This window comes from Antechinus flavipes, chromosome 6, assembly GCF_016432865.1.
Source record: "Antechinus flavipes isolate AdamAnt ecotype Samford, QLD, Australia chromosome 6, AdamAnt_v2, whole genome shotgun sequence".
In the NCBI taxonomy this organism is placed as follows: Eukaryota; Metazoa; Chordata; class Mammalia; order Dasyuromorphia; family Dasyuridae; genus Antechinus; species Antechinus flavipes.
This window is the reverse complement of record NC_067403.1, coordinates 30732535-30745819: the sequence shown is the minus strand read 5'-3', so window position 1 is coordinate 30745819 and position 13285 is coordinate 30732535. Positions and strand designations below refer to the sequence as shown.

Here is a 13285-nt window from a genome sequence, read left to right as displayed (position 1 = left end):
TTAGCACCTCATATATTCTAGACACTACCTAAGAAAAAAAAACAAAAAAAACCAATTCCAGCCCAATAGAAGCATTTATTCTACTGAAGAAAAACAACACATACAGATATATAAGGAAATAAAAGTAAATACAAAGTAATTTGGGGATTAGTCTTAGACAGGTGGAAGAGGAGATGAGAAGTATTCTGAAAGGAGGTAATACTTAAGCTGAGCTGAAGGAATCTGGTGATTCTGAGAGCAAGCAGTGAAGAGAGAGAACATTTCTGACATGGGGAACACATACAAAGACGAGAGATGTGAAGAACAGCAAACTGGACTGCAGAATATAGGGAGCCTGCAGTAACAGACAGGAGACAGACTTAATAGTTTCAAAAGCAGAGATATTCCAAAAGCAAAAAGGAGCCCCCAGAGCTTTTTGAGCAAAAGAGTAAGAGAGTCAGAACTGTGTATGTTAGTGATCACTTTGGCAGTTATGTGGAGGACGGATTAGAACTGGAGCAGACTTAAGGCAGAAAACTTCATGCAGACCAAAAGGCTAATACTCCAGGTGCAGAGAAGAAATGGTAAGAAGTGAACTCCAGTGGGGATCATAAGAGACAAAGAAAAAAATGCGAGAAACTTGAGGACTTGAGGGAGGAGGAGAGAAGAGGAGGAAGCAGGCTTCAAAAAACATGAAGAGTTAAGAACGACACTAAAATTGAGAGAATAGAACAGCAGTGCCCTCAACAAAAATAGTTAAGAAGAGAGAGAGTTAGTAATTGGGTGTTTTCATCTCCACTGAATTGGAAGGAAGGAAAACTTTTAACAACTTCCATAAAATATGAGAAGAAAACAGAAATAAATCATATATTTACCTCTTACTTGGAGAGGTTCTTGCTTAATAAGTGGGGTTTGGAGTCCAAGGCTGGTATCTGGTACTGTAAATTTCAAGAGTTATTTATGTTCATGTAGAGATATACAGTCATTTTCCTATAAAAGTTTCAAACTCAAGAATCAGGTTTTAAAATATCCCATCATAAACCATAATTGCTGAACATGGTAACATTTCTACTGTTAAATACAAATCAATTCCACCTTGTAGCTTATATTTTCTAGCTATTGAAAAAAAAAAAAAAGCATTTCCATGACTTTTTTAGCTTATAAATTCTGCCAAATACCTGTATGCCAATAAATAAATACATATGCCAAATATGCAGTACAATCTTAAACAATAGTCACATATCGAGAGTCAATGAGAATATCAATGAAATGCAAAACAACTCTATTTTGTACTTATTTAACTTAAAAGATCTAAGATTTCACTGGTGTGTGTCCTTGTCTATGAATGTGGATTGTGATTCCTTCTTCACCAAACCTCAGTAGATAACATTTTATTGACTATGATCAAAAAATTCTTCATCTGGTCATCATGTTTAACATATATATATGTATATGCTTTTAAATGGATATGAAATATTTTGATCTAATGGGTTGCATCCTAAAAAGATCATAAAATAAAGAAAAGGACCCACATGTGCAAAAATGTTTGTGGCAGTCCTTATGGTAGTGGCAAGGAGCCGGAAGCCAAGTGGATGCCTATCTGTTAGAGAATGGCTAAATGAATTATGGAATATGAAAGTAATGGAATACTGTTCTATAAGAAACAATCAGCAGGATGATTTCAAAGAGGTCTGGACTTACATGAACTGATGCTGAGCAAAAAAAGCAGAACCAAGACAACAGTATAACACAGCAACAAGTTTATGTGATAATCAACTGTGATGGATTTGATTCTTTTCAATAATGCATTGATTCAAGACAATTTCAATAGACATGAGATGAAAAATGCCATCTTCATCCAGAGAGATGACTATGAAGACTGAATTTGGAACAAAACATAGTATTTTCACTTTTTTTCCTTTGCTTTTTCTTTCTTGTGGCTTTACTTTTTTGTTCTGATTTTTTTTTCACAACATAATTAATATGGAAATGTTTAAAATGATTGTTCATGTATAACTTATATCAGATTGCTTGCTACCTTGGGGAGGAGGATATAAGGGAGAGAGAAAAAAAAATTTGGAACTCACAATCTTACACAAATGAATGTTGATGGGACAGCTAGATGGTGTTATAGTGGACAGACTACCAACCCTGGAATCAGGAGGACCCGAATTCAAATCTGACCCCTAACACTTAATATTTACTAGCTATGTGACCATGAGCAAGTCACTTAATCCCAAATGCCTCACCAAAAAAAAAAAAGAAAATTGAAAACTATTTTTACATGTAATTGAAAAAATAAAATACTATTGAGAAACAAAAAATAGTTAAGCATTTAAGTTTCATGTGGTTAGTCCACTAAGTCATTTTTTCCCAGGCCCTACACAGAGAATCCCTTACCCTGGACTCTGACAAAAGAGGGGGAAGAAGGGGAGTTACAATGTGTACAGAATCTGTCATGTGCTGTGAACTGTTGTTGAATCATTTAACTCCCACCTGGAGTTTTCTTGGCAGAGATAATGGGAGGCAGTGGCCATTCCCTTCTCCCACTCACTTTACAGATGAGGAAACTGAGGCATACAGGGTGAACAGCCTTGCCAGATTACACAGGCCTGGTCCTTGTTGCCCTGGGTGTTGTGTGTATGTTTCACAACTCTCTCATCCATCCTCACAAAGACTCAAGGAGTCTTCATCAATGAAGAACCAAGACAAGCGGTTTCAGGGACATGCCCAGTCACAGAGCATGAGGCAGCTTCTGCTGCTACCAGGCTCGTCGCTCCATGCACTCCCCCACCCATTGCCTCTGGGAAAGCAGACTGTGGGCCTTTCTTAGAAGGGCTTGCCCAGGACCACAAGGATTCACAGCAGAAGCAGAGGTGAACCAGGTTTTCCTGCATTCAAGGCTTCCTCTGTCCCCACCACCCCATGCTCTCAGGCCCCCGCAGGCGGCTCCCACTGCTGTGAACGATGTCTGAAATATCCAAATGGCCCCTGGCAGGAAGAAGGTCTCCCCAGCCGTGCTGTAGAGGCTCTGTGGGGAAGACCATGTTCAGACTCTCCCAAGTGCTGTAAGTTCCTAGCTAGGCTGGGGTAGGAGAAAGCTCTTCTCCCCAGAGTCCCACATCCCCCAGGACTGCTGTGATCCAGGAAGCAGCGGGTACACATGGGGTAATTCAAGTGAACTGTAGGTTGGCCAGCTTTGGGCATTCTAGTGAAGAAACATACTAAAACAGCTTTTAGGACTTTGGTGGAAAGTTCCTGAAACTCCAGAAAGTCTCCTTTTCTCAATAATTTAATATTCTTGCCTATGGTTTTTCTCTGTTTTTATCTTCCTGAACTGCTTTTAACCAATTGGAAACTGCATCTAAGTAGAGCTTTTTAGTAGAAAGATTGTTTATTTGAACAATCAAGCTCTGTGTGTGATCCATTATACCAGATGTATAATAATGGATCCATCGATCACTTTTATGGAAAATTTCAAAAAATAAGAAAAATCAATGGGAAAAGAGTTCAACAGAAATTATTTTACACAGAGCTTTTTGGAACATGAAAAGCAAGACCAATATCCTAAGGAGTTTTGATTTGTCATTTTACATGATGATATCTTTAAATACAAGCAATTACATTTAAGCAAATATGATCATTGCTAGTATTTTACATTCAGTTAAATAATATGTCCTGCTTTGCAATCTAGTTATATAACAATTAAGCCATATTTTTACTTAAGGATAGCATGGTGTAGTGGATAGAGCACTGCACTTGGGAGTCGGTAAGTCTAGAGTTAACTATAGCAAATCACTTATCTGTATCTCTGTTTCCATTTATGCAAAATGACCTTCCTCAGCATTCTTGTGAATCTCAAATTAAGACATTCTCTACAAAATTTTTTGAAAACTTTTAAGGAGCTACATAAATGTTGGATTTTATTACTTAGATGTTATCAGAAGATTTAGTTTTTTAAGATATTTCTTTCAAATAATTTGCCTTCTTAAAGGGAAAAAAATCTTATTAATGTTTCCCATACTTCTCTTTTAGATCATGTACAACTAAAGAATGCTGATCTAAATTTCAAAGCCCCCTCCTTTCTAAAATAATCAAAGTTATTCAACCAAGTCACGTAAAATGAGTTTCTCTTAGGCTGATATTTCTAGATATTCTACTCATTACCAACTGTCAAGTTGTAGTCACTAATTATAGAGTGTTCTGAATCACAAGCCAGAAATGCTATTAAACAGCTCAAATGCATGTATGAATACTTATTCGGCACACCACCTTAATAAACTTACACTGCATCATCATCAGAATAAAATCCTTATGATTTCAATAACTAACTAGACATTCTAATCCATGAATATCTCCAGACATTTTGTCTTATGCTGAGGCACTGGATGTTTGCCACACATCTGCTGTCATTAGGAAAATTAAAACTAATTTTATTGAAATTTAAATCATCTAAGTGCTCCTAAAAAACTTGAAAAATTCTCTAGTAAGTCTATGTCTCTTAATGAGATGCTCCTGACTTTACCATGTGATTTGAATTATTCAAAAGCAAAATATTCTCAAAATCTTAACTACACAAATGATTTTTCAATCAAACAATTATTCATCTGCTGCCCTATCTTGTGTCTCACAAGGCCTAATTTGATCTGAGCAAGACTTCAGCAAAAACTAAGACCAACTCGAAAATAAACAAGCATTTTGATCTCAGTAAAAGGGAGAGGAGGAAAATCTAGGGTTCGTTTCAAAATATGGAAAGCAGTAACCATTTCAATCATATGTATTCATAGTAGTATTACACTTTCCAATGTTAATCATATTTTTCCTTCACTAATCTATATTATTACTTAATTTCTTCCTTTTCAGTCTAATAAAACTATGCTAAGTTGTTTTTCTTGCCTCATTCTTATGTAAACAGAATAAAAAGGACATATTTTTAATTTGTCATCTTTTCCATCTCTAATCCAATATTTTCCCCATATCTTGTCTAAACAAGGAGCTGTCCAATTCCTACAATAGAAAAAGTTAGACATTTAATTAAGCTAAATCAGGAATGACTTAGGAAAGCCAAAAGAAGATATTTGATAATATAGGCTATTCAGAGAACATAAATATTCCTCAGAGATCTTAAATAAAAATGTATTTATCAACCCCCTTAAGGTTGGCTACAACCTTACCCTAGTGCCTTAAGATTTTTATTTCTCAAAAGGACCTCAAAGAAAATGACTTTCCAATTAGAAAAGTCAGCAAAAGAATAAATCTCATACACTGCTTTTTTCCTCTGTACTATATATCTCTAATCTATCTTTAATGCATTTTAATTGCAAAATTTTCTTAAAATAAAATAAAGAAGCATGAATGCTCAAAATGTCCTTTCAAAAGGAAAAGTTCCTGACACTGTCTCCTACATTCTGTGTAAAGTATATGTAATTGAGGACATTCATCTACAAAAATAATGTTTTAAAAATTAATGTTCACAATGACAACCCTGATTCACAGTCAAAGGAGACAGGAAGGGCTGAGGATACAAGTAGAAGAGTCAGCATGAATTAGAAAAAAGACAATCTCCTCACCAACAATCAGGGTAAAAGAGGAGAGAATGACAGATTGTGTCAAGAAAATTTAAGCTGTAGAGTATGGAAGAAGGAACGCATATTAATTGGACTATGTTTTCAATAAAATAGGATGTAAAGTCTTTTGCTGAGAGGCTGGAAGAGCAGGAGGTATAAAAGGATGGAAGAGGAAAAAAAGATTTGACAAGTCTGTGCAGGAAATGGGATAGAATTTGACCTAATGAGACAGCTTGCAATTATTAAGCACCTACAGTGTGCTAGTGCTGAGCTTATCCAGCTCCAGTTAAGGAACCAGTTGAAATCAAATAACATAAAATTGTAATGGATCCAACAAAATGGATATCTGTGTGTGACTTCTCCTAAGATACAAGTAGGGACAAAGAAAGCAGCTAGCAGGCTCAATCCTGGGTCGGGTCCAGCAAGGTAGAAGCCATGGTGGGGTGAGGAAGCAAGATTCCAGGGGAGAAGGCAATAACTGGAGGATCATGGGAGAGAAAGAAAGTCTGAGAAGGGATAAAGTGTGAAGGGACTCAGGGTCAGGGCGAGAAAATGTAGAAAGGGGAGCACAGAGCTGGAGTGCGACCAAGGGTGCGCACCATGGAGGTGAAGAGAAGAGAAAAGCGGTCCTGCGGATCAAGGACACTGGCGGGGTCGGGCATGGAAGAAGGCTGAGAGCCAGGCCTGAACTCCCAGAGAAAACCCTGCCAAGACCAGCCTGGGCCCAAAGCCAGGTTGTCTCTCTGCCCGTCCCTCTCCTCATGGCTCTGTGTTTCCTCCTCTTCCTTGACAAGTCCAGGCCAGGATGGGCTCTAGGGGCCACCATGGCCTTACCAGCTACCCACAGCATGGCTGATTCTGACTTCTTCCTCTCCAGCCTTGGAGACTCCGCTCTCACATTTTCCCTCTTTAGTCTCACTCACTCCAATCTCTTTGGTGGTATCATGATCCATGTCCCGATCCCTTAGCATGGGGATGAATCTAAGTTCTCATGTCCGGAGCCCTCTTGTCTTCTATCTCTGTACTCATCCTTTAGAAATTTCAGCAGATCCCGTGGTTTTGTGAGGAAGAAAAGAAAGGAAGAAGGAAAGGGAGAAGGAAGGAAGAGAGGGAGAGAGGGAGGGAGGAAGGAAGAAAGGGAGGGAAGGAGAGAGGGAGGAAGGAAGAAAGCACTTTGCTGGGAGGGGATCTGATACTAAGACCATATCTCCCATTCTCCTAAAATTTGTAAATCCAGTGTTAGAGACTAGTCAATCCATAAAGCAAATATTAATAAATGTTACTGATTACGTTGAAGTTCCTTATAATCTGCCCTTCCATCATTTTTATTACTTTTCAATTAAATTAATAGTAGTATAAAGCAGCATTAGAAAAATGTCAAATGATTGGGATAAAAAATAAGCTCTGCAGGACTCCAAAGGTAGAAGTGATCACCTGAGAACTGCACAGAAAGATTCATCAAGAATTATTAGGTTGGGGGGGGAGGGGAGAAGAATTATTAGATGTTGGCTACATACAAAAAAGGCACTGTGTGCTAGGAGCTGGGTGTGTAGAGATAAAACAAAAGCACATCTTTTCCCGTGAGCAGCTTACAATCTACTGGGTGTGAGAAGGGAAAGACAAGTAGGGGTCAGAAAAGACTTCTGGAGTAGCAACTAAATTCAGCCTTGAAGGAAGTAAGGATTCTAAGAGACAAAGGTGAAGAAAAAGTGCACTTCAGGTTCACAAGACAGCCTGTGTAAAAGTTGAAAGAGATGAAAGATCAACAATCTGGGGAACAAGAAGTCAACTCAACTACAACTGGGTACTTTAAAGGAAGTAAGACAAAATAATATTAGAAAAATAAATTGGAGCTAGTCTGCCAAGAAGTTAAAAAAAAAAAAAAAAAAAAAAAAAAGGACCTGAGTTCAGACCTGAAGGAAAGATATATAAAAGAGTAAAGAGGGAGATATTCCTCCTCAAAGGCTCAGAGACCAAAAGGCATCCTGGTACAGTAAAGTAATCAGTGGCTCTTTTCTTTAACATTACAAGGTAACTTGACTAGGGATGTCTCAAAGGGAGAGTGAAAGGGAAAGATTTGGAGGCAGAGAAGCCTTCCTTGTCTTTTGTAGACAAGATGAAGATAGATGGGTGAGGCAGCCTCCCCTGCCAGTGATAGAAGGAAGGCCATGCTCTTACTTCCTCCTAATCAATTCTACTTTTTTAAAAAAAGAAGTACCTATTTAAAATTTAAATACAAAATAGAAAAATGGGAGAGGAAAAAAAAACATAGTCATGTGCACAGAACATGAAGATTCAAAATATGAAACAATAAACTGCCATTTCAAAAAAGCCTATGTGATAAAAATTACACTGTAAACAAAGCTGTACAGCTTTTCTTTGCTTCCTTGTAGGTTTTCTTTTGTTCTCTGATAGGCACTTTTTACTTTATTGTTTTTTTCCCCTCTCCTCCCTTCCATCTTCCCCAAGCAGGCTACAATTAAGCAGATATATTTATACACAAACACATACATAATACACATGGATATCTACACATATGCATCCATATACATTTATATACATCAATGTAAAACTATACTACACTGCCAGTCCTGTGTCTCCTGTGATTTCCTTCACAAGTCCAAGTCTTTCAATAGTTTTCTAAATCCACCCAACTCATTTCCTACAGCACAGCAATATTCCCATCTTATACAATCTAGTTATTTTAAATAGTCTAAAATAATACTAATATGGCTGATATAGTATAGTTTCTCTTTTGATTGAATCTATTTTAACTTTAACTTTGTCTGATACTCTTCCTAATGGTTTCTAATAAATTCTATTCCTGATCATTAGGATGTTTAAGTGTATCTCTTTTCCTATCTCTGCTGATTCTTCTACTTTACTTCTACTCCCTTCCTTGCCTTGCTATCACTTAATCTATTGCCTCATCCTCTCCCCTCCTTTCTTCCCATTAATCTACACAGTTTTCTAAACTCCACCTTATCCTATTCCTTCCCCCTTCTTTTTTCTTAATAAATTCACAAGATTTTTATACCCCCCCCTTACTTATTGATGTAATGTTCCCTCTTTAAGCCATTCCCAATGTGAGTAGCATACCAGAACCCCCAGCCCTCCTCCCACATCCAATTCTTCTGTGTCGGTTCTTGCTCGTGCACCTCATTCATATAACCTAATTACTCTTTATACTTTTTCCTGCATACTTTTGCTTTTTAGAATCACAGTCTACTCAGCTCCAATCTCTTTACCAAGACAATCTTAAACACACAGCTTACATTTCCATGTATAAAGTATAAACTTATTGAGTTTATTAAGTCCCTTGAAATTAATCTTTGATGTTTACCTGATATTTCTCTTGCATCTTATATGTCACACAGAAGGTTCAGGTCTTTTTGCAACAAAATCCTAAAAGTCTGATAATTCGTTGGATGTTATTTTTTTCCATTCAGGATGATGCCTAACTTTGCTGGGTATATTTTCAATTGCAACCATAGTTCTCTTACTCTTTGGTATATAGTGTTCTGAAATTTGTAATCTTTTAATGTAGCCCAGATCTTGTGTGATTCTAATTATGGCTCAGTTGTATTTAAATTGCTTTTTTCCTGTGGAAGTATTCTCTCACAATATTCTCTCCTTAATCTGGAGGTTTTGGAATTTAGCTATGATGTGTGATTTCCTTACAGGATCTCTTTCAGGTGGTGACTGGTAAGTTTTTCTTTTTCTGTTTTCCTCTCTTGCTTGAACACTTGAGAACAAATTTCTTTCATTATTTTTTGTTTCATTATATCAAAATTCCTTTTTTACTTGCAGCTTTTAAGTAGTCCAATTATTAAGTAGTCTCGATCTTATGAGATGTTTCATATCCTCTTCCATTTTTTTCATTTTTTACATTTTGTTAACTTCCCCTTATCCAAATCTAATTTTCAAGGAGCCATTTTCTTCCTTAAAATTATGGATCTCCTTTTCTAATTGGTTGATTTTCTCTACATAATCTTATTTGCCTTGGATTGTTTGTTTTTTAAAAGTTTTTCCTCAATCTTTCACTTTTAAAATCTTTTTTAAATTCTATGAATAATTTTTGAGCAGGTGATCATTTGAAGTTAACTCTTTAGGGCAAAAAAGGCTTTTTTTTTTTTCCATTTCAGTATCCTCTTCCGAAGATGAACCTCAACCTTCTCTATCCCCAAAGTAATGTTCTGTAGTTAGTTCTTTCTCCTTTGCCTGCTCATTTTGTAGCAGATTGTTGGTATGACCACCTCTAGTTCTGGGGTAGGACAGAACCCCAAATCAAGAACTCTACCCTTCCTAAGTGCCCACAGCCAACAGCTCCTCCCTACATCTGCACTCACTGGACACATGCTGGTCCCTTCTTCCCTGAGCATCTCGGCAGCCCAGCTTGGGCCCGCCATCCCTTATCAGCAGGGGTTCCCTCAATCTTGCCCAACACAGACATCCAACTCCACACCCTGACTGGGAGGTGGAAGGTCCTGTGGCTGGGGCCAAGGCCACCTCTCCCTTTTCCCTCCCCACCCCATAAGCCTCAGGGTTCCCAGCTCGAACATGGTCACAGATACTAAACTGCAGGGCCCGATTACAACTCTCGTTTGCTTTTTTTTGTAGTAAGTTAATTTTTAATACACATTGTTCTATAAATCATGTTGGAAGAGAAAAATCAGAACAAAAGGGGAAAACCATGGGAGAGAGAGAAAAAAGGAATGAACATGGCATGTGTTGATTTACCTTCAGACTCCTTAGTTCTTCTCTACTTGGTTTTTAACTCTTCTATGTTCACCTTGAGGCCCACTTGTGTCTTGTGAGGGAAATCAGGAGTAAGAATATTCTGCGCATTTTGGCATCTTCCCAGAATCCTCTCTCTTCTATTAACTTTCTGACTAAAGCCAAAGACCTTGGTAACAGGAATGCCCTCAATAAAAGGGAGAGAACTCGGGTGATAAGACTGGCCCCAAAGTCCAGGGGACCCAGATTGTCCCAAAGCCTGACACACACCACAGCATCCTTTCATCAATGGACAATGCCAACCAATGGGAGGCCGGAAGGTAGATCATCACCTTACGCTGCAGCCCTCTCCTTTTTTCCCACAAGCTTCCCATTTTTCCCCTTCTCGGCTGGCGGCGAGGTTCCAAAGGTGGCACTCACTTAATGACCACCCAGGTGCTCTGAGCAGCAACTCTCTGGTCCCATAGCAGAAACAGCTCCTCTCCCCAAGGACCCAAGCACTGCGTCAGGACTTCAGAAGACTGCTCATGAACAGAAGCCCAATGGACACAATGAGTTCCACAGGAGAAGGGAGCCCAGGGGCGCAGTCTGCCCTGAAGGCCCCTTCCCAAACTTCTCCCTTCCTATCGGGGCATCCTTCCACATGGTCAGGCTTCCAGCCTCAGCCTCCACTCAGAGGCCCAGCTTTGCCGTCTTCCTCACCATTATTAACAAACACTTCCTGATGGGTCTCTGCACCTCAAGTCCCCCCCTCCCCAACTCACTTCTTCCCAGCTTCCCGAATGCTCTTCAGAAGGGCAAGTGTGGCCGAGTCATTTCCCTTCTCAGAGCCCAGGAGCTCCAGGCTGATGCCAGAATTAAATACCATTTCATCTTCACTTCAACCATTTAAACTGGGCCTACCTTTTGGAACGCCCATAGGAGAAGGGAGCGCTCTATTCCTCTATGCTAACAGGGGTGTGCAGGCGCTGTGCCAGGGGAGTCACCTCCCAAATCCTCAAGCTTGAGGACCTCCCTGGAAGAACACAGGGTTTAACAGAAAGAGTGCTGGACGTGAAGTCCAAAGGCCTGAAGTCAAATCCTGCTTCAGCCACTTTTGTGCTTGTGGAATCCTGCAAGTCACTCCACCGCTCTGGGCCACAGAGTCTGACCCAGAGGGCTTGAAGGCCCCGAAGAGTAAGTCAGGCAAACCCTGCCCTTATGACAGATTTACAAGTATTCAGGGAGGATGGAGAACAACCCCTGGTCCCACTAACTATTCCCAACTCCCCAGATGCTCTCAAACTGACAGAATAGGAAGCACTGGAGATCAACGTGCCCTCAGCAGGCAGAGGGATACAGAGAGGGCAGCTTCCTTGCTCCCCTCCCCACCAAACCAACCCCCACAAAGACCCTCCTCCAAACAGATCTAGAAAGCAGAGTTCTGTGGTGTTCCAGCAGGGTAATTAGTTGCCTCCATTCTAATACACCCACCCAAGGGGAGATGGCGCACATGTCCACTCTGAGCCCTACCATCCTCAGGCCCATCTGAGGGAGTCTGATTAGACAGGGCCTGGGATGGTGGACTAGGTCTTGATCTTAAGAGAAGACTGGAAAAGGAGAGAAAAGCAATAGACTGTGGGGAGAAAGGCAAGGAATGAAGGAAATGCTCTATCAGAATCAGGCTGCACAAGTAGAATTTTATATAAATGAAGGGGAAGCAGCTGATCCCTGAACCTCCAAGTTCTCATATATACTAGTCAAAAGACAGAAGAAGACATAGAACTTGGCAAATGTATGTGTGCTTCATAGGCAGATATATATCTATGTATGTGTATAATTTCAGTCAAGAAAAATAGGAAGGAAAGCAGAGAACAGACAATTAAAGGGAGTGGTGGTGAAAGGTAAAAATATTCTAAAACAAAACAAAATTAACTAAGAATGCACAAAAGTAGGTATTCCTCTTTTTGAGATGGCAAAGAATGAGAATCTGAGGGGACATCCATAAACTGGGGAATAGCTGAATAGGCTACATAAATATGATGGAATACTATTGTACTATAAGAAATGAAAGGGATGGTTTCAATAAAATTTAGGAGGATTTATAAGAAGTGAAACACAAATAAGCAAGAGTCAGGAGAACAAGTTATACAGTGACAACAGAATAGTATGATATAGCCCTTACTATGTGCTAGGAACTGTGAGATAGATTACTTGATCCTCCCAACAACTGTAGAAGATAGATAGATGTTCTTATTATCCACATTTTACAAAACTGAATAAACTGAGATAAAGAGAGATTATCTGTGGTATGATTTAAACCCGATTCTTCCTCACACAGGCCCAATATTTTAGCTATTGTACCATCTCAACTTTTTGTCAACTAATGACAAAATCTGCTACTCATCTCCTAACAGAGGCAAAGGGCTCCGAATTTTTGTACATGGTTAGTGAGTATGTGTGTAAGTGCACGCACACTATTTATGTGTGGGGGAGTGTGTGTGTGTGTGTGTGTGTGTGTGTGTGTGTGTGTATGTATATTTAAGAGAAATTCTCTCATCCAATTACTTTGTTTCATAGAGAAGGGAACTGAAGCCCAAAGATGTGAAGTAACAAGCCCCAGGGAATCACAGATAACATAACCAGGATGTGAACCTTCTAAATTCAGAATCATACAATCTTGAGGTTAGAAAGCATCAAAAGGACCATCTGTCCAAATTTTACCTTATGAAAAATCTCCTCTACAACATCCCCAAGTAATTACTTAACATTTTAGCATAAATCTCAATTAAATCCTAACTCAACACTCTTTCCACTATATTACCCAAGTGGACTCTCTTGTTACCTAAGGTATAAGTCAGAATGCAAAGAACCAGGAATTAGGAATCAGGAGACATTGGTTTGAGGGTCTCTTACCCTGGCTGTATAATCTTCACAAAACACCCAAGTCTCTCAGAACACAGTCAATTCATCTGCAAAAGAGGGGAGTTGCACTAGGCAATATATCTAAGGTTTCCTGGAGT

At 39.2% G+C, this 13285-nt stretch overlaps 1 protein-coding gene across 2 annotated transcripts in view; it reads right to left on the bottom strand.

The window, feature by feature from the left end:
• SLC30A9 (solute carrier family 30 member 9) overlaps nucleotides 1–13285 on the bottom strand; it is a 70552-nt gene that overhangs the window by 50513 nt on the left and 6754 nt on the right. Inside the window, exon 3 of one of the 2 annotated variants that reach the window (XM_051966576.1) lies at nucleotides 855–917. The exons of the other annotated variant lie outside the window; for it this stretch is intronic. Coding sequence (XP_051822536.1) covers nucleotides 855–917 — 63 coding nt within the window. The remainder of the gene's footprint in view (nucleotides 1–854; nucleotides 918–13285) is intronic. 2 annotated transcript variants of the gene reach the window in all.